Source organism: Rhamphochromis sp. 'chilingali' (assembly GCF_963969265.1).
Source record: "Rhamphochromis sp. 'chilingali' genome assembly, chromosome: 6".
Taxonomy (NCBI): Eukaryota; Metazoa; Chordata; class Actinopteri; order Cichliformes; family Cichlidae; genus Rhamphochromis; species Rhamphochromis sp. 'chilingali'.
Genome location: NC_137933.1, coordinates 14,319,066 through 14,341,189, shown reverse-complemented (window position 1 = coordinate 14,341,189; position 22,124 = coordinate 14,319,066). Strand labels below are relative to the sequence as shown.

The 22,124-nt window shown below is 43.9% G+C and overlaps 1 protein-coding gene across 3 annotated transcripts; it reads left to right on the top strand.

Moving 5' to 3' along the window:
- The first annotated feature begins 207 nt into the window (after positions 1-207).
- sema6d (semaphorin 6D) lies at positions 208-20,951 on the top strand. Of its 3 annotated transcripts, XM_080884996.1 has the most exons (20): positions 209-400; positions 7,205-7,376; positions 7,833-7,944; positions 8,576-8,636; positions 8,830-8,892; positions 9,020-9,121; positions 9,956-10,046; positions 10,284-10,403; positions 10,712-10,800; positions 11,655-11,872; positions 11,959-12,090; positions 12,693-12,848; positions 13,224-13,397; positions 13,781-13,921; positions 14,210-14,287; positions 14,429-14,487; positions 15,058-15,114; positions 15,610-15,792; positions 16,702-16,943; positions 17,063-20,951. In XM_080884996.1, exons 2-20 carry the CDS (start codon positions 7,253-7,255, stop codon positions 18,182-18,184), a joined length of 3,324 nt encoding a protein of 1,107 aa, XP_080741122.1. In that variant the 5' UTR covers positions 209-400; positions 7,205-7,252; the 3' UTR covers positions 18,185-20,951. The 3 variants fall into 3 exon arrangements, with proteins under 3 accessions (XP_080741123.1, XP_080741124.1, XP_080741122.1); XM_080884997.1 differs by lacking the exon at positions 15,058-15,114 and having other exon boundaries at positions 208-400; XM_080884998.1 differs by lacking the exon at positions 15,610-15,792 and having other exon boundaries at positions 208-400.
- Positions 20,952-22,124: the final 1,173 nt, after the last annotated feature.

Here is a 22,124-nt window from a genome sequence, read left to right as displayed (position 1 = left end):
CTCAGCTGTAAAGATTTTAACTAGAAGCTCTTGCTGACTTAGTGTTGGGGGATGGGGTTTTAACTGAAGAGGGAAGGGGGGCGAATATGGGGTCACACAGGAGGAGAAATGGAAGAGGGAGGAGGGTCGCTGTTTTCTTTCTCTATGCTTTAGGAAAAGAAAGGAAGGAAGCCCTAGCAAGGAAGAGAAGCCCGAACCAAGTGAGGAGAGATGGATGATTGGGGGAGGGACTGGAGGAAGAGCGCTGTTCATTGGTAGGGCTCGGGTCGAATTACACCATTTGCCGTGCATTAGTTTGTTTTTCTCCCAGCCTGGAGAAGTTGATTCACTGAGACGCGCAGAATCTTTTTTGGGAGATTACGGCAACGCGAAAGGATACAAAATAATCATTTCCGATGAGGTGAGTTCCTTGCAGCTATGTGGACACAGGCTTCTTTGTTGCGCCCGTATTTTGCAGTGAAAGTCGAGGAGGGGGGGAGAAAAAACTAGAGAGGAGAAGTCTTTGCTGGGAAACAAAATATTTCTTCTGACCACGTCGCTATGCTGCTCTGCAAAACCGATGGTTGCAGGACAGAAATAGTTGAGGTCCGGACTATTTTTACTAGTGCTTTCGTGCAACACTATTCATTCATTCCTTACAGGGCTGGCAAAATGAATCCGTCCAGCTCCAAAGCTTTCCACTCCCAGTAAAGGGGGGAAATTGTAGTTGTTACAGTTCCTCCTCCGGTCTTTTAAAACTGCCTATGAAACCGGTGATTTCAAACTTCTGCGAACCATATCTGTATTTATTTATTAAAGAAGAAGAATCACAGAGGATAGTTTTGCGTAAATCCCACATGCGCTATCTTGCTCTCCGCGCACCCTCTGTTGTTTTAGATCAGTTAAGTCAGAGAGCGGCGTAGTAAGGATATCGCATCGTTAATGTTGACATCTTTTCCCTCTGGTTTCCAAAGTTAATCGTAGTGAAAAGGGGGCTGGTGTAACAGTGTATGAGGGAGGAGGAGGGGGGCTGGTGCGGTCGTGGCAGAGCTTTGAAGCTCACTTATCAGAGCGCAGGGGCCCGGGGACGGAGAGAGACTCATCAGAGGCAAGAGTCACAATAATGTGTGGCGAGCGGAGCTGAAATCTGTGCGCAACTGGATAAAAGAGAAAAGTGGGGTCCGGATGGAGCGCAAAATAACAGGAATATTACATGCTGGGGGTTTTCTCGCAAATGGATTACCAAAGGAATATGACATTCTGCTGGACTGCCCCGTTCATGTGTGAAATCGGATACTTGAGGTAGGTGTGCCCAGTGTTTTGTTTTTGCAATTAAACCATGGATAAAGCGCATCTTTTTTTCGTTTTTTAGAAAAAAATACGTGTTTCTTATTTTTTTAAATGTTGGTATTAATATTATTGGATTGAATAAAGGGCATAGCCTATTGCTACTGGCCAATCTATCCGGAGCGCTATACTTAGTCACTATAATCTATAAAAAAGTATCAAGTACGTTTCCGAGTAAAACGTCCCGCTTATCGAATGCAAGAGTGCAAATGGGTTCCTGATTATAATCATGCTGATAGAAATATAATTGGAGCCACGCAAACGTTTTCCTTTAACCTTCCGTGCAGGCGAGTGTCCCTGTTTTTATTACAATTTCAGTCCCAATAACAAAGCGTTTCTAGTCTGAACTGTTAAACAGTTCAGAGCAGGAATAAAAGTGTTTTCTGGCATTTTGACTTTACAAAAAAATCAACTTGGGATCAAAGGCAATCTGCGCAGACGAGCGAAAACAAACGGCTGTTAAACAATTAAGAGGCAAACTGGACGAGCAGTGGAAAATGAAGGTCGTTTGCTGATGTCTTTAAAACATATAATACATCCCCTGATCCATTACTAAAGTCACATATTGGATAATAAATTGCAAAAGCGCCCGTAACCTTTCTGGAGGCAGAGTGGCACGGAAGCCCTGCCCTGTGAATAGATTGCTATAGAGGCAGTTAAACGAAGCCCCATCACTGTTGTCACTTCACAGATGTCCCCCGCGTCTTTGTTGTCTTTTGTATCAGTTGTGCATGTGGACTAAAAGGGGTCTGAAATGATTTACCACGGACCAAACTTGAATGCCTTTATGCTCCAGTCCATATAATGCATGCATTCGAGCCCGGGCTGCTGCGTGGACTGTGTGCGTAAAACAGGAGAAGAAGATCCAAAGGCAAAACTTGAAAAATAGAAAATGAAACGGAGGAAAAATGATGAAAGCAAGGGAGTCGAGGTAGTTCTTTTGTTTCATAAGGAGCTATCCAGGCGTGATCAGTTTAATTATTTGTGTCTTAAGGTTTAGGAACATGTGGCTAAATTAAGTAAAAGAGCAAAAGGTGCTTATTTTGTAGTTGTTGCCATACTAATCTGCTCTACTCATTTTTTTTTTTTTTTTATTGGCAGAAGTGTTCACTCATTTTTAACTATTGTTGGTTTGTGGTCAAAATGTTGCTGCTATAAATTCTCCCAAAGGCTTTAAGTTTTTATAGAAATAAGGGATAAAGGAGGATGTTTGCATTTCCCTGGAAACTTTCAGCTGGCTGAACCATGTCTCAGAGATCAGAGAGCTCGGCCTAACTGCTGAAATGACAAACTTGAGATATCGGCAAGGCCATCAGACTGTGGCCGGGTCAGACATCAGAACCAAGCCATGGGTTTGTTGACAGCACAGCTGGCTTGTGTGTCTCACTTCGCTTCACTTTCCAGAGGGTTAGAACTCAGTGACCAGAACGATCACCGTTGACCTCCTCTACAGCCGGCCATAACCCCGGAACAACCACCATTAAACCATACAGTGATCAGTATTAACCCTTTGTAGCCTTATAGGTTCCTAAACTGCTGTTCACAAATCAAATTGTTCCATACTTAATTGGCTGAGAGATGAAAGTTAGACCCTATGTGACGTGTTCAGAGTGGGCACGTTTTTATACTTTGCTTTGTTCCCTCTTAGTCCCTTTCGCAGCCTCGAAAAAGCTCTTCGGAACATGGGTCCATGGACCGGGGGTGGGGCTCTATTGTGTTGACTTGCCCAGAGCCCCTTTTGTTTCTTGGTCACACCTGCAGCACAGGCTCTTTGTGCTCTATAATAGTAGAACTACTGCTGAGAACAGCCTTTCTCCTGTTTCACTCCTCCTCTCACCAAGGTAGAGAACAAAAGGGAGGGAAGCACGGTTTAGGGTGGCACAGCCTTCTCCTTCAGCCAGATCTCTGAAGCAACAAGTCCAACCAAGCCCCTCAGAAGGGATCCTTAGGTAAACAGCCTGTGATTAGGGGGTGCTTGTTATTACTCAAGTGGGGAAAAGGAGTATTAATCATTTGTGGGCATGTCTGGGAGCTGCTCTAATCATCTGGCTGGCTCAATCTCCTGTGTGGCTGCATCTTGATTACTTTCCAAGGGCCACAGTTGAGTTTTAACAGCCGTGTCACTGGATGCATGTGGGTTTGAAACAGACAGTCATACATGGACAGGTGATGGTGCAGAAATACAGGTTCGGTCACGATAGGAGCCAATCATTAGAAAACTGACACGGCAAAGATGCATTACATGATATAATGTTAGGTAATCTACTATGGCATGATATTAAAGTTATACGAAGGGCAAAAATGCCCTTGTAAATACAAAAATAACTGTGGGTAATAAGTGTGTGTGTTTTCATCAGGATTCAAATTTATGGCGTCCAATTAGCCAAATAGCTCTCCTTCCATCTCTGTCCACCATTTTCCGTCTGTAAGTTTCTTCGCCACCATGAGTCAGTTCACTTAATTTTACTTCAACCTCATTCATTGATAAGTGCCAACACAAGGAGTCATGAAGTAGTCACTCTGGAAGGTCAATTCGCCATTCAAAGTGGCCGCAATTGCCAACAGCGCCTCGATAAATCAGTCACAAGAGGAATCAAAGCCGTATATAGCAGCACAAAATTTTGTTCCACCGCAGTTTAGACAAACAGAGTTAAATAATTTAACTTTGTAAAAAATAAAATAAAAAAAGAACTCCCGGGTCATCCGATTTCCCGTTGTGCAAGATGACAAGTCAGGCAGCCTCAAGCAGCAGCAGCAGCCTTTTGTTCTGCTGGGATTACATCCGCCCTTCACATTCACACGCAATTACAAAATCCTCACGCACTACTGTTGTTTGCTATCCTTTTACTATCCCCAAATTCTCCCAATAGGACCTCCCTGCAAAAACACATTCATCCAGTGCTGCAATTGAGGAGATTTTATGGCTTACGTACTGTATGCCAACGAAAGCACAGCTAAGAGGAGGGTATCTGTTAATCTGTCATTTTAAGCTAAAGGAGCACTAAAGCGTCCCCTGTAACTACCAGAATTGGGCTACAGACCCCTACACCCACCATCAGCAGAAATGGCAGTCCACTCGATTCCCCTCCTCCTCCTCCCCCCATGTTTAACACCATGGGTTTGAGCCAAAAACATCAGCAGGGAAAGTGCGTGGTTGTAGGACACTGCAAAGCCTGTAATAACAGAGGTAGAGTAAGGCAAGATTGAATGGCAGTGAGATGCGTGACAAGCCCAGCGTCTCCAGGCTTGTTGAGGCCTATATGTGTGCATACACACACACACACACACACACACACACACACGCAGGAGGGCAGGAGCCAGAGAGCGTAAAGGAATAGTCAATAGAAAACATGCTGGGCTCGCTAGAGATTGAGAAGTAATTTTAGATCACTGACCTCTGAATGTCTTCTGTTTCTGTTTTACATTAAAGTTTCTGAGGGAAGCCTTTGCCTTCCACATCAAGGCTATTACCATGCAAGGAATCATGGGAGATTGGCACTGAGCTTTTCGCCCTTCCTTAGAATGTTTTTTTCCCCCTTCTTTTCATCTGAATTGTTTAGTGGGGGAGAATGGTACAGGGGCAAAAGTGGCATGAATGTGAGTGCTTCTGAAGAGCTCGTGTTAAGCAGGAGTGTAAAATTCTGACAGGTAAGGAAACCATTTACCTGTGAATACAGCCAGGTTTTTGGCCACAGGTACAGCCTGCAGTGTGTACGATAGCGCTATAGAATTGAAACACGGAGCTCGGTTTATTTACTTTCACAGGGCCTCTATTTTTCAGCCGTCGAGTATTTGGTATCTATTTCTGTCTCCGGCTTCTAGAAATTCAGCTATTTATTGCCTGCGTTTTAACGCAGCAGATTTCCTGGTGTGAGAGGCGTCTGAATGAGGAAGTAAAAAAGAAAAAAAGCTGTGATGCTTTTAAGGATTTTCAGAGTCGCGTCATCAGTCCTCGTTAGGATCAAGTTTCTTACATTTGCTGCTCCGCACAGATCGGGGAAACTGCATCCATAGATCTGTGAATGGGTTCTGCCCAGTGATTCATTTGTGACTACAGTAGAATTACTGCCTGCTTTAACATTATTGATGTTTGTAGTTATAGAGAGAGCAAACAACCCTTTTGGTCCTCATAAAATCTTCCCTTTTCCCCCTTTTTTTGCCAAAACATCAAACCCGTAATTTAACCACTAAGTGGACTAATTGAGATTAAGCGTTGTCTCATCCATGCCTCACATTATCCAGTCATAATGACATTGCTCTTTGAAAGGCCTCAGTATCCCACAGAGTCCTGAATAGCCATGATTGCACACTGGTGATGATTAAAACATGTTGGCATTACCCCGATTCCATCTCACCACTACTTTCATTCTTTTTAGTGACATGCCATCACACAGTAGCTGTTTAGACCAAAATTGGATTATTAATGGACGCACACACACAGCATACTTTACATCAACATGCTGGCACAAAGGTTGTGCAACAAATTAGTTATGCCATCTACATTCTAACAAAAAGATGACATGCCGATTGTTGCTGTCAGGTAAACGCCTCGCGGCGGCTCATTTTCTACTTGACAGCCATGTTTGCTTATAATTAATTCACTTAACAGCCATATGCATTGTAGTTTATTTAGTGTTTTTAAACTAAGCTTCTGGACATTTTTTCATAAGCTTGAGGCTCTTCAAAAAATATCAAGATGAAAGTGGCTCGATTTATAGTTACAGATATGGAGAAGTCCATGGATTGCCTTCTCTGGCTGCTGATCTGCCATGTTTCCTGTGTGGATCAATCAAAGCACTAATGGCTTGGCAGGCAGGGCTCACAGACAGCACTGGAGCAGGTGTGCTTTGGGGCTAATTGAAAAATGAGTCAATAGTGTGTGTGTGTGTGTGTGTGTGTGTGTGTGTGTGCGCACATGTGTGCGTTCGCGTGCAACACACACATCAGTCTTTGCATTACACCATTTGAAAGAGTGATTACGTATGTGCAGTCGCGTGTGTGTGCATCCAAGTGCGCTCCTGGCTAATCCATCCCTCTGCCTGTGTGACGTCTCCCAGTAAATTGTTTATATCCGTTCAGGCTTTGCCTGCATGAATAATTCGTTTGCCTTATAAATATTTGAATGTACACCGATCATTAATATGCACAGACACAGTCTGTCTCTAAAGTACTCCTTCAGACACTAACATACACACTAAACCCCTGCCACTCCCACAATAAATTATTGCCAAAGTAACTGCTGGTGTATCATGTCTACAATCAGATCCTGTACAAGCTTTTAATCCACAAAAATTACTACAATGTCAAAACAGCTGTACATGAGTAGGAGCTCATAATACAAGTATGAGTGAATCACTGCGCTGCAATAAAGCACACCGACCCCAAGGAAAAGCTCGAGCAATAACCACAACTAGAGCGCTGATAGAGGTGTGCTAAGGTTAGAGCAGAGGCTACACTTGTGATGATGATGAAGTTGCAATGTGCTGATTAGTGTTGAGCCTGGCCCAGTACAAACCAATCAGAGCACAGATGTACTGAGACAGCAGGCCTGCCACGTTTCTAACAGAGTCGACTTCCGCTCTTTGCAACACACACCGAGACACCCCACCGGTCAGTTGGCTGACCTTCCCTTAGGCAACAGATGCAGGAAAAGGTAGAGGGGAAGTGCCAAGCGCTGGCACTGAGAGCTCAGTCATCAATAAACACGAGAGCGTTTTACTGTATGTTTGCATCACAAAAGCTTGAAAAAGAGACAGTTGTTGCTCCGAGTTTAACAAAGGGTTTGGACTCGGTTCGCGTAGTTCACAGCGGTACAAAAGATTATATTTAGCACATGTCAAGTAACGAGAGCATGTCATTTTTTTGTGTGTGTTTCCAGGTAACATCTCCACCAGTGTGAAACAGGAAGTGTCGTCTGTGAGCAGACATGGGCCAGAAAGCTGTGCTTCTGCTCAGTGAGCTGCTGCTGCTGCTACTGACAGTCTCGCGCACTCTCCTCGCAGTCAGCTTCCCGGAGGACATCGTACCCCTCGATGTCGTTGACGCGCACTGTGAGTACACCCGTAAATGAGCTCAACAGAGACCGGGTTGAGATTATAATTACTCGAATGTCACTCAAAAATAGAAATAAAATAATGACAATCCCCATGTAAACCTTTTACTTGCTCCACTCAGAATATTGTTACAAAAACTTAAGACACACACTAGCGCCTCCTCCCTCTCATCGGGTCCATACTTTAGACGCTAGCATCCACCGTAATAAAATCAATCTGCTGTGATGTAATGGAATAACAGAGTGGTATGCTGGCAAAGGCAGCCGTTATCGAACACACAAAAACATTACAATGACGCACAGGTCTGATTGGAGAGACTGTAGTTGAGTCTACGTACACATAATTCCCATATCTAACTATATGTTTAATCAGAACAGGGTGGTTTATCAGCGTATCACTGTTTGCTTTTACCAGTAGCCTCCCGTTAATAGCACATGTTTGTTGTCACTGCAGTTTCACGGCGGTACCCTGTATTCAGAGGCAGGCCCTCTGGCAACGAGTCCCAGCATCGCCTTGACTTTCAGCTGATGACCACGATACAGGACACTCTGTTCATCGCTGGCAGGTAAATCCAACACACACACACATACACACACCTCTCCCCCTCACCAATATACTCAGTCACTCCTTGGCAGGTAAACAGTGGCATAAAGGGGTGGGATGCGGGGAGGGTGAGCTCTTAGCGTTATTGGATCTCTGGCTTCTGGTCGTGCATCTGATGTATATGGCTGGTATTGATCCAGTAAAGGCGTCTATCTTCCCGGCCTGACGCGCTGTCAGGGATTTCTTGGCATCTTTACATTTCTTTTTGCTATTTATGGGCAGTGGGATTAATCTGACCACTAGCACTACTGTAATATTGTAGCAGGAAATCACTTTGACATCTAACAGTATAACACCTTCCCCCTCTGGAGCCCCTGTAATCACCACCACATGTATCTGTGTTGTTAGATGGTATGCTAGAAATGTGCATGTTTTTACTGAAAGTGAAGTGAAATTGTGTTGTGTATTTGTTGTCAAGATTATTCATTTATTTATTCTATAGTAAATGAGGCCTTCTAATGATAAGGACACAAAATATTCTCATAATTGGGAGAATAATAAAATACTTTGATTAATGTACACACACAAAGACCCAGTAAGTAACAATATATTCTTGTTGTCACTGAGCTGCATGTTTTGTTGTTCGTCCACAGAGATCAGGTGTACCTAGTCAGCCTGAGAGAATCCTACAGGAATGAGATCATTCCTTACCGGGTAAGATTCACACAAGTTGCTCTCGCAATCCACAAATACTGAAAGGGCTTCATAGAAAATACTGAACCATTCATCACAGAGTGGACAGGTGGTAAAATGAGAGAGTGGAAAAAGTGTGTGCCTGCGTGTTATGTCGCACGCATGTGTCTGATACCTCATGATGTTGTTCTTTTTCTTCTTCTTTTTTTTACAGAAACTAACATGGCGATCGGGCCAAGCTGACAGAGAGATGTGTGCTGTGAAGGGAAAACACAGAGTAAGTAGGGGGGAAAAATCATTAAAAATCACTTTTTGTTTGGTCACCCGTGTCACCCATGACACGGACAGAAAGTTAAACTACAAACCTCTGAAAACACAATTTAATGTTGTGCATTTTCCTCCAGGACGAGTGCCACAACTTCATCAAAGTTCTGGTTCCAAGAAATGATGACCTGGTGTTCATCTGTGGTACTAATGGCTTCAACCCAATGTGCAGATACTACAGGGTCAGTATTCAGGGTCAGAGCCTGTGATTCATTAGGCAAAGCTCATGCAGGCTGTGTACAACAGCATGCAGTGGTCCTTCGTTTACTGCAGGAGTTACGTTCTAAAAAAAAAACCTGCGATAGGTGAAATCTGTGAAGTAGCCAACTTTATTTTTTACAATTATTATAGTTGCTTTAAGGCTGTAAAACCCCTCACAACACACTTTATACCCTTTTCTCAGACAGGCACGAACATTTTCACACTTTTTCTCTCTTGTTTAAACACTCTCAGTTCAAACCTTCGTAGAAAAAAAAATCCAGTATTATAGAATGAAGTCAAAGGCAGCCTTTGACGGTGCAAAACGTTTCATCGACATTGTTGTATTCGTTGTTGAGAACAATTACAAACATACAGTACAGCACTTCAGAGTCACACTGGTAGCGATCGAAGATTTATGTAAATTTGACAAGCTGAATGCATTCTGTACTGTACAGGAGACGCGGCATGAGATTGATTGACAGTCTACAGCCAATCAGGACGCAGAACACTGCGTAGTAAAAAAGGGAAGAAAAATAACCCATGCAAAATTGTACCAAAAAAAAAAATCTGCGAAACAGCGAGGCTGCGAAAAGTGAACCACGTTATAGGGAGGGACCACTGTACACCAAATGTGGACTGTTACTAGATAAACAGCAATGTTTTACTTCCTGTACTATCTTTTTTTTAAATAAATTTGACAAGATTCCTTTCAGTGATTTATGTGTGCACCAGTGCTTCTGTGTGTGTGATTGTTTGCACCGTGCCTCTTGAGAAAGCTCTTTTTAATGTGTGGGTGATCGCTCCGTTCCCTTCAGCTGGATAACCTAGAGTTTGATGGGGAAGAGATCAATGGACTGGCACGGTGCCCATTTGACTCCAAGCAAACCAACGTTGCCCTTTTCGCTGGTAAGGGTCAAGCACACACCCGCCCACGCACGCAGTTCATCTCGCCAAAGAACAACTAATGTGTTCCTACTTACGCTCTCATTATCACCCCTGTGTCTTTGCCACGGTAAAACTGGGCCTGCAGCGCTAGCAACTCGGCCAATTAAGCTCTATAAAAGAAGACAAAACAACAAAGGATCCAAGAGCAGCGCATCCTACTTTTTGGTGACTGTGTTTCCTTCTTGTTTTTGTTCTTAGAAGGGAAGCTGTATTCTGCAACTGTAGCTGACTTCCAGGCCAGCGATTCTGTCATCTATCGGAGTATGGGTGATGGATCAGCCTTGAGAACCATCAAGTATGACTCCAAATGGCTGAAAGGTAATCCTTGTTTCTCTCTCCTCTTACTTCACTTAAGATACATGTGTCTACCTGCCAGCTAGCTCGATGCTCATGGTGCCTTTGCGTGGTATATGTATGTGCGCTGGCTGTCAGGGTTGTTTTTGGAGTGATAGAGAGCTTCCCTGCCTTGTCAAGCTCTAGGAGGATATGGCCTGTTCTCTCACAGGCAATCTAGGTCACCCCCAGTCATATACAGCCTTGTACAAATCCCTGAAATATTCAACATGCACAGTGGTGGTGACAGTGCAGAAATACACTTCAACTCTCTGCCTCTGTCTCTCTTTCAGAACCTCATTTCCTGCATGCTGCAGAGTATGGGAATTATGTGTACTTTTTCTACCGGGAGATCGCGGTGGAGCACAGCAATCTGGGAAAGGTAAGACCGTGCACCTGCCGTTTATAATGCATCACGTATTCCACACACAGCATATGCAGGCCTTTATCCAAGACTACAGCTTTACGCCTCCCTCAGTGCCTGCGTTTCTGCCACAAATGGGCCCGGTGGTAATGGGGGCCCATTCAGGCGCTGACACTACATCACATTAGAATACCCGAGAAATTTCACGACAAGTGTTTGGTAGGGATGTTCTACTAACGTAAAACCATTACACAGTGGTGAGGATTTGTCTCACAGAGATTGCATGCTTTTGTGTACGCCTCTCCCTGTGAGGCACACACACGCAGATGGCATTATAAATGTCCCATGTTTGAAGCCAACCTCAGATTTGACCATGCCTCATCCTGAGCTGGCCGGGCCACAGGAAGCCGGCATCCTCCATCAGCCACCAGCTTATGAATATTTCAACCCAACTAATGCTGGGGTGACACCTGGGCTCTGATGGAGGTTTGCACTGGTAAATAATTAAAGCTATCCAAGCTAACTGCTTTATCATACTTGATTTATGCTTTAAGCCTTGGCAGTATGTGCAGTCCAACACACTTACACATGGCCCAGCTTTAAGTCAGTATAGGCCCATTGCAAGTGTTTGTTTGTTTTTTTTCTTTCTTTTTTTTTTTAAATATTTGCTCCAGTCAGAGTGAACAAGTTAAATATGAGAGAGTCTGTTTGTTAAGTCATCTGTGCTGAGTTGCTACAGGATGGGGAGATGCATTATTCAGCATGTTGAAGTGTTTTTAGTGGCATTCACTGAGATGCCCTCCTCATCTGCACGCCTCAGTCCTCTCTGGGAAAAACAACAACAACAACAAAAAAACCTCTGCACCTCACAGGTTGTGTATTCCCGCGTGGCCCGAATCTGTAAAAATGACGTGGGTGGGTCACAGAGGGTGCTGGAGAAGCACTGGACCTCTTTCGTGAAGGCGAGGCTGAACTGCTCCGTGCCGGGGGAGTCCTTCTTCTACTTTGATGTGCTCCAGTCCATCACCGACATCATCGACATTAACGGGGTTCCCTCTGTGGTGGGCGTGTTCACCACGCAGATGAACAGGTGAGCCGTAGCTGCCGTTGCTGCAGGAGGAATTAAGAGTTCAAACAAACAGGGGATTTTATCTAGATATTTTTCCTTTTCTGCAGTATTCCAGGGTCAGCGGTGTGTGCCTTCTCCATGGCTGATATAGAAAAAGTATTCTTGGGCCGGTTCAAGGAGCAGAAGACCCCTGACTCTGTGTGGACTCCGTTCCCAGAGGAGAAGTTACCCAAACCTCGGTAACGGTTCATCTTTTCTCTTCCTCAGAATAATATCCAAATTCTGAACCTTGCTAAGCACGTGGAACCAAGAAACTAAACTAAGAGGGCGATGTCCAAAGATGTTTTGTTTTTTTAAACGTGGTGCTGGACTCGTCAGCTGTTTACCGCCTGTCATTTTTCACCTTGTCTTAACCCTTCTTTGTCCAGGTTAAACCCAGTGAAATGAAATCTTTTGCACCAGGTTATTAGTTTTGACCCAGCACACACATTTACCATCTGCTGACGATTAAATAATTAATTTAGTATAATTAGATGCGCTGCATATTTAACCTGTTTACAGTCAGCGCCTATATTTGCAGCCCTGCGTACAAAACACAGAGTCCACGAAGCACGTAATTACCCCAGTAAATCATTTATGGGAGGATAACCATGCATATGTATATTTTATGCCTCCAGCTGAGGTCTTTTTGTGATCCTAATAAGCACCTGCTACTCTCCCCCACCCTCTCGTGGCACTTTTCCATCCATCTCAGAACACATTATTATTACTCCCTGGTGTGCGATCATATAGGCTGATCTTTGACCTTTTGCCCTCCGTGCAATGGCACTCTCTATCCTAGACCCGGGAGCTGTGCAGGTCACGGTCCAGCTGCGTCCTTTAAGAGCTCCGTCGAGTTCCCGGACGATACCCTGCAGTTCATCAAGTCCCACCCCCTCATGGACACAGCTGTGCCTTCTATAGGAGATGAGCCTTGGTTCACCAAGACACGGGTCAGGTAAACTCATAAAGAGCATATATCTTACATTTGAAACTTGTGATTTCAGATCATACCTTTATTGGAAGGATAACCAAGTAAAGTCTTCCTAAAAATAAAAAGTAATCAAAAATCTTGCCAAGATCTTTTACGACCCATATCTATATCATAGCTGAACATTTGTTGTGAATCTGTTGGTATTTTTCAAATGTGGATGAAGTAAGTCCTTCAGTGGAAAATTGGTAAATAGTATCCATAGATGACACAAAGATATAAAACAGGCCTTACCTATGTTGATCAGTGAGCATATGGGATATGTGTATTCAAATAGTCTTTCCTATTTTGCATGAAATAACCCCTGCTGTGAGTAACACATGCCTTCTGCTACGTATAAAGGTACAGGCTGACAGCGCTGGCTGTGGACAGTGAAGCAGGACCCCACAAGAACTACACAGTGGTGTTCATCGGGGCTGAGTCGGGGGTCGTCCTCAAGGTTTTAGCCAAGACCTCCACCGTGTCTCTGAATGACAGCCTGCTCCTGGAGGAAATAGACATCTTCAACAGGGCCAAGTAGGCACACATGCACTTTTCTCCCTCTTCTCGTTTCCTCTTCCCCTTCTGTCTTTTGGCTGTGGAGTCAGCAACTCTTACAGTGATGATTCCTGGCACAGATGGCAGTGTCTGTCAGCTTTGTGCTCACGTGCATGTGTGTGTGTTTTTGTTTTGCTGTGTTTTTGTGTTTTTTGAGTCTGGTGTGTGTGTGATTTTATTTTTTATTTTTTTTGGAAGCTAAAATGCACACTGCCAGGAGTCAGGGGTTAAATTCTTGTTAAACTGTAAGAAGAAGCTTCTGTGAGTCGTCAACCTAACAAGTGATTAAATCTTCCGAGACTGAAACAGGAGACAGACGGGTCTGATAGACCTCTGATTAGGTTTCTCTCCACCCTGTCCAGGTGCCTGTCTAACCGTGAGGATGACAAGCGTGTCCTCTCGCTGCATGTGGACAAAGACGCACACAGCCTTTATGTCGCCTTTTCAAGCTGTGTCATCCGTATTCCCCTGAGCCGCTGTGAAAGGCATTCCTCCTGCCACAAGTAAGTGATGCACTACTGCACACGTAGGAGGTTAAATAAAAATGTCCTTTGTACAGCCAGTCATAGCTTTATTGTTTTGTTCTTCGGCTAAATGTCATAAAAGCAACGATAACAGCTTTACCCTGTGCCTTGTGGTTAATGTTCAGTCAGTCACAAGTGATTATAGCGTTCTTTCCAGAATGATTAAACCTGGCGTTCTGATGTGTGTGTGTGTGTGTGTGTGTGTGTGTGTGTGTGTGTGTGTGTTTGTGTTTGTGTTTGTGTATGTGTACGTTTTTGCCATACCAGGTCCTGCATTGCATCAAGGGATCCTTATTGTGGCTGGAAGCCTCACGGAGCCTGTGAGAGGATACAGCCGGGTGTTTTGTGAGTTCACAGCCCACCTGCAATATGAAGCACAAATATTACAGATGAGAAAATGACAAGAATATTTATTTATTTTTTGTTGTCGCTGCTATTTTGGATTAATATCTGTTTCTATCTGTCTTTCTCTCTCTCTCTTTTCAGGGCTGGATATGAGCAGGATGTTGAATTTGGAAACACGGCCCACCTCGGAGACTGTCAAGGTATCGATCTCATCTCCATGCCATGCTATTTGTCCTCAGACATATACAAACACACACATGCAGCTATACACACACTGTACACAAACTCATCTCTGCATACACCATGAGCCTGCACACTCACATCAGTAACCACTCCAGTAACTTGCCCCTACATTAGTCTTACGTGCAGTATTAACACACATATCTACATAGAGTACATGGCCACCTGTAACTAATACCGCCCGTGAGGCGGAAACATGGACATGTACAATTGAGGGTCATGTTCAGCCGGTGCAAATGACAGAGGTCTTGTGATATGTCACGACTAGAAAATGTACATTGACTGATTTCACTGCACCTGTCCCTTCATATGTATCAGCTAAACATGACCCATGGCTGAACCACAGTATTGATCAGAACCAGAGTGCCTCCAGTAAAAAAAATGACACTGCTGGCCGAGTGCTTAATATACTTCCTGTTAAAACCTAAACTAAGCTGCACTCTTAGTGTCTCTCAGGAGTTTTATTTTTCTTTTCTTTTAATTTTCAGAGTTTCCTTATAATGATTTCTTGTCCCTTTTAATTCTTTTAGCATTTTTGGGCACTACTTCAGCGCCAGATTACAAATCATTTGGCGATCCTACCTCTGGTTAGTTTGATCTTTTACTCAAATGGTTTCTTTCCTTGAGTTCAGCATCTCCTGCCTTTTTTCTTTCAACCCCTGCTTCCCTTCATCTTTTCGTATCAAACACCTCTCGAATGCTAATATTCCCTGTGTTCATTTTCATCGCCATCAATAACCGAACCACCAGGCAACATCAGCACTCTAACTGGGCGACGATTGACTTCCTCCTTTTCACCCATCACCTCCTGTTCTGATCCATCCTCCCTCTTGCATGTCTACTCCACTATACCTTGGCAACCTTCCTGTTGTGTACCAACTCCTCTTTTAACCATCACTTATTTCCTTTTTAAATTGTCTTCAAAATGTACATTTATTGGTATTTGAAAACACAATCATTTAAACTGTGATAAAGTTTACCCTTTTGTTTTTCCATACACTCTACCGATGCCTACTAACTGGGATGATAACAGTATGCTTTTCACTCGTCTGCACAGTTTAACAGTTTGTTTGTCACCACAGACATGGAGTTTTCATCAGCGCCAGTCACTATCCAGCCCAGTGGGCCCATACACCCCCCAGTACTCATACCCAGTCAGAGCCCCAGCTCTGGGCCTGATCCAGAGCTCTACGGCTCACGCTTTGTGCTGCAGGATGACCCAGCCACCTCCAGTTCTTTAGACTCTATCCCAGGGGGCCAAGAGGGTAAGGCCCACAGGGAGGCAGCCAGCATGCTGCATTGAGCCTGATCTGATAGCTGCCAGGAAATGTCACTAAGCCACGCTAATGTGAAAGTACACATATATGCAAACACACTGTGGTTGCTAATACGGTTTTCCCTTAGATAGCATGGCAGATATTAGTCTTTTCATTAAACATTTATATTATGATTAATATTTTATTTTCATAATAACTTTTTTCTTTACTTAAAGGGTAATTTCCTTCATCTTCTTTCTTTCTTTTACGCAACACTGCTCTAATGTAGTTTCTTTAAAAGCTCTTGTTAGGAATGGCCTCTTGCAGGTTAGACTTTCTAACCCTAGTTCTAGTAATAGATTACCCTGGCTGGTAAATCATTGACTGGACCAGCTCTGCCACATCATGGCCGCACGGTGGATGACTAACTCTTTCAATGTCTGTGGTTACTAACAAACTTTCTGTAGAGCAGCAGCTATCTGAACACCTGGATGGCAAACACTTTCCTCTGATCAATTTCCTGCTGGTTGATCTCCTGCGGGAAGAGATTGACTTGGCTCTCTATCTGAGATAAGAGCGCACTCCTAACCCTTTAGTGCTGGATGCATGACAAAAAGTGTCTTGGAACGTGGGACAAGGCCACACTTTGAGTCTTCCCGGCTGAACTAACATAGCATTTCCTCTTAAAGAAGGACAAATTGGGTGTGGGTACATAACAGCTTCTTCACCATATTTCTTCTTCATCTTAGATTAGGATGAATGTAACAATATTTGTGGTTAACTACGTTGTATGGTGGAGGTTGAAAAGCAGAAGCTTAAGCATGGCTGTGTTCACACAATACTGTATAATTTCTGCTGTGGGTACACGTCACGGAGTCGTTTCGCCAGAGGGTTAACTGATGCCTCACTGTTTTGTAGGTGTGTGGGATATACAAGCTGGTGAGACCAACCAGATGGTCCACATGAACATCCTGATCACCTGCGTGTTTGCTGCTTTTCTCATGGGTGCCCTACTGGCGGGTTTAATTGTGTTCTGCTACCGAGACTCATTCCTCCGTAAACCAAGACATGTCCACAAGGATGCAGAGTCTGCACCATCTTGCTCTGATTCCACTGGAAGCTTTGTCAAGCTCAATGGCCTCTTCGATAGCCCTGTAAAGGTACAGCCAAACTACAAACTAAAAAGCAGCTTCAATCATACCGCTTTTGTGGAGAAGAGTCACTGAACAAGATGTGAAACTGTCTAATCTTACTCTTGGTTTTATTATCACATTCTTAGGAGTACCAAACCAACAATGATTCTCCGAAGTTGTACACCAATCTTCTCAGCACTGGCAAAGACCTGAACGCGCCCAACGGTGACACTAAAACCGTCATCTTGCGGGATGGATGTCAGCCCCCCGAGTTGGCTGCTCTGCCCACACCAGAGTCTACCCCTGTGCTTCAGCAGAAAGGTCTACAGCCCATTAAAAACCAGTGGGAGAGGGCACATGGGAAGGTCAGTGGGTCCCGTAAGGAGTCCAACTCATCTGCCAAGAGTCCTCAGTTCCTTCCTTCTTCTCCTACTCCTGCTAACTCTAGCTCCCACCACCCTCACCTCGCCCTGGGACACTCGCACATCCCAAGCGCCGTGGTCTTGCCCAACGCTACACATGACCACCCCAGCCATGACAATGGGGAAGATACACTACCACATTCATCTGAAAAGAAGCTTAAGAACCCAGATTCTAAAGGAGCTAAGAAAGACCAGAAGAGGTCTGTGGATGCCAGAAATACCCTAAATGACCTTTTAAAACACCTCAATGACTCTGTGGCCAACCCCAAGGCCATTCTTCAAGAGGGATCAGTACCCCGCCCGAGGCAGCACCTCACACTCGAGCCCATGGAGGAACTGACTGAAATACCCCCCAAGGTGCCCAGTCGAGAAGCTTCCTTGTACTCTCCCTCCTCCTCCCTGCCGAGGCACAGCCCCACCAAGAGGGTTGATGTGCCCATGCCCACTACACCAACGGGAAGCCTGAGCATGGGGGGCACCCTGGAGAGGCAAAGAGGGGGGTACCAACTCCAGCGGAGTGCATCTCACAGGCACTCCTTATCCACCTCACCAAATGGGGTAACCATGGGGGTGTCTGTGTCTCGCCAACACAGTATGAACAGAGGGGGTTACATGCCTCCGACACCCCCCTCCAGACTTGATTCACATGGTGGAGTTATGGCACCAGGAATGCATTCAGCCCACCCACCCTCAGTATCCAGACAGAGCAGCTACAGTGGGCATGGCTCACTTCCTCGCACCGGGCTTAAACGGACCCCTTCAATAAAGCCAGATGTGCCGCCTAAACCCAATGGGTTTTCACCACAGACTCCACAAATGCGAGTAGTCAACAAGTACAGCTATTAAAAGACCATGGACACTTCAAAGTGAGTTCTTGGCCTTGACTGTAGAGCTTTGAGCCCTGAGGGCTTGGGGGGAGGGAGTACAGATGGGATAAGGCCTAGTGTGTGTTTGTGTATCAACTTGAGGTGTATTTCCCCTTTAAATGATATGCACATTCACTCACACTAAAACCAGAAAGTCATACATATGGCCAAAGATACTCGTTGGGGCCTCTTTGCAACCCTGCAAGTCAACCTCCCTCCCTTGCCACAGTAGCCACAGGATATGATCAGTGGACAGTGGTGAATCTGCTGCTGCCCAGTGTATCTGGGCTTAGGTCTCACCCGTTACCACATTTGGAGCGAGGTTTAGGACACCAGCAGAGGTCACGATGGTGTATGTGGGACCAGGTCAAAAAAAACAGTGGAATACTTGAAGAATGGGTCTCATTTGTCACTCCCCTTGAGCACTGTCTTCCCACTAATGTGAAGTGAACAGAGAGAAGCCAGAGGCCATAGCTTTGGCTGTAAGATGGCATAAGGCAGATGGAGGGGAAGATCAAAACGTATAGCGCGTGTGTTGTTTTAAGATACACGTGGCCGTAAACAGCTGATCAAAACTGTAAGAAAAGAGAAAGTGTGTGTGTGTGTGTGTGTGTGCTGGCTGACAGGAAAGCAGATTTGTGTAAATGCAGCAAATATATTAGTGCCACTTGCCCAAGAATGCACCTTAAGACATTTAAGACCTAAGTCACTGTCTTTCATTAAAACAACATATTTTCTTTGATCTTCTTTAAACCCCCCCTGGACAGAGCTGAGGTCATACCTCTTTGTCACTCTGTTGTGTACTTAGTAATTAGATTAGGTTGTGGCGAATTGGTCATGCTGGCTGTACACAGAAATGGCCAACTCAAATTTTGCTCACTGGTTTGTGCTATTGATTTCAGATATAGGAGTTTTCCCTGATGCATGTATTCCCCCTACCAGTCGAGGATAGCCTGTGACATGGGTGTGCACATCTGCGTGTGTGTGTGTGTGTGTGTGTGTCTGTGTTGTGTTGCAGACAGAGGCCAAGGAGTAGTTTTAAGCAACCAAACGCACTGATACATGAAATAAGATGTCTCTCTCTCTGGGACTGAAACTTCCTCTAACCTCCACTGCCCCTTTGTAAGAATTCAAGAGTGGTTCAAGAGTCTTCTGTCTTTATGTAGCAATGGTATTAAAAGAAAATGCAATTTTTCATCTCATTCTGTAACTGGGTTTCCAACAAAATGACTTGCTTTTATAATCTTTTACTATTTTATTTAAAGAATTTACCATTTTGAAACTAAAGCAACACCAATGGTTTAGCCCATATATTTGAATTCCACATTTCAAGGCAGGTTTATTCTGTTAAATGTCTGTGTGTGCGTGTCCCCTGATAGAAGAATGCTAGTTTTTTCCTCCCACTTTAAATCCTATTTGCGACATATTTAACTGAACCTAGAACAATACGTGGATGTACCATCTTTGTCATCTGTCCAGTTCTGCAGCCCATGTTCCCTGTGCAGATTTTCTTGCGAGTGGCCCCGTGTACAATCAACACTACATTTATCAATGTGTCCAAATGAGTCATGCTGGGAATGACAAGATACTGTATATACTAAAAAAATACTATAAATAAGGAATATAAATATTTTTAGGCAAGTGAACCCGAATCTGTGCGTTGTGTGCCTTATTCACGAATACAGTATATAATATTGGCAACGTCAATTGGTCCTCTGTATGTTATGTCATATGCTCGCTATATGAGTGATTTTTACATAAGCAAATTGAAATTTTAGCAGGATGCGCGTCGGAAATCTAAACTGAAGCGATACTGAAAACACACTGACAAACATTCCATTTGTGGATGCGAGTCACACAAAGGGAAAGCAAAAACACCTACTGGGATATAAATCAGTTCGTTCCTCCTTTACTGCCGGTGTTGAAATGAGTGGTGTTAATCCACCAGGTAAAGGTGCCATGCAGTGAATGTATTTTTCTTGAACGTGGGATGTAGGTAGGGTGGTGAGACCTTGCACTGTGGAGCAGTCAGCTCAACGCAGCATATCCTGCCCACAGCCGATGTATTAAAACAGTGTTCACACAAAAGCCGTCTTTTGGCATGGCCGCCCGGAATCTGTAATTCCCCCAGGATTGCAGGACAGGAATTGTTTCTATTGGCCGGCAGTGACGACCAAGGGATCATTTCTCGTAGCAGTGGGTACTTATTTTTAATTTTTTTTTCTTTTGTGAGGGCGGGGGGTGAATTCTGAAATCTCATTCGAGTGTCAGTTGCCTGTTCAAGCCCAAAGCCACATTTTGTTTACAAGTGATGATTGTATGTAAAGACTTTCTGCCTGTCATCGAACCAGAGTCTGGGCTGTCTCTTTTCTACTCGACACATGCACACTGACATCACAGACACACACTCAGCATACACTGTTCAACTGCCTTGTACATTGCAATATGAACTGGGTCTTTCAGTTGCAATCTAAATTGAAGCCTTTATATTTCAGTCTGGTGTACGTGCAGATGAACCAGATTTTGTCATGTAATTCTAATTTAAATACTGTGCAACGTGGCGATGAGAGGCCAGCTGATCTCCAGAGTATTTGAGCGTGTAGATATGTTGTAAAATTGTACTGTGAATGTGTAAATAATAATGATGGTCTTTGTTTCATGATATTTTTTGTTGTTTTTTTTGTTTTTTTTTCTCCATTTTTTTAACACGGCATGTATAGTTGAAATAAAACATTACTGCACAGAAATTGTGGTGTTTTTCACAACAAACTGCTGATGAACTCAGCAGAGCTGGGTTTTGTAAGCCATCTCTTTGTTTATCGTGTTTCTGGACAACTGAGGAAGGCTCAGATTTGAGAGATAGGGCCTTGTGAATCTGGTGGTGAAATGTAGTAGGTGGTTGCAACATGACTGGGAAGGAAGTAGCTAGCTGGGTTCTGGGAGCAGACTGTAGAATGATTAAGACTATTTTTAGATGTCTGGGGCCGGCACAGAGTCAGCCACACCAGATAGCATGTGGGAAAGTTTCCAAATTAGTATGTTCTTGTAGACCCCGAACATCTGGACTAACTGCTCCCCAGGGGATAAGATCTAAGCCACCAATGAGCTGTGGTGGAATGCACACAAAAGTAGCACCCACATACATTTGGATGCATGCAGCGCAAACATCTCGTTTATGTTATGCACTGATAAAGCTGTGGGGAACATCAACAAAGAATAAACAAGTGATGGTTGGATAAGAGGTAATCACGGGTTCATGTTATCCAGTTTGTTGAACTGCAAAAAAAAAATGTGATTGCCATCTGAGGTGGGATTATTCATTCACCTTTAAAGGATGTAATATATGAAACTAATGCACATATAATAAAGTCTAGAACTGCAAAATGAACACAATCAAAATACAAAAAGATTCATAAATAAAACGTGTTATCATAGGATGTGTTGAAACATGACCGCGTGGATGCAGGGGAATCTACTGCAGCCGTTAGATGTCACAGTCCAACTCGTATCACGAAACGCCAGCATCCCCGGTTTGAATCCAGCTGGGTAAAAATGCTCTCTAAACCAGGGGTGTCATGCTTATTTTACATCGTGGGCCGCATACAGCCTACTTTGATCTTAAATGGGCCAGATCAGCGAAATTTCTGTCAGTGTTACAAGTTTAACTACACATTAAAGTCCTGAGATATCTTAATATAAGAACAATAAGTTGAATTCCAACATTATGTCTCAGTTTATCTACATAATAAAGAAATGCTGCTGTCGCAGAGAAGTCTGTCAGCACAGTTCTTTGGGCTGAAATTATAATAAATAAATGTGAACATTTTCTGCCAGCTCATTGCCCAGACTGTCCTGTAATTATAAAACACACAGAAAATATCCTACTTTTTTCCTTCTGTAAGAACAGAAATATCTATAGT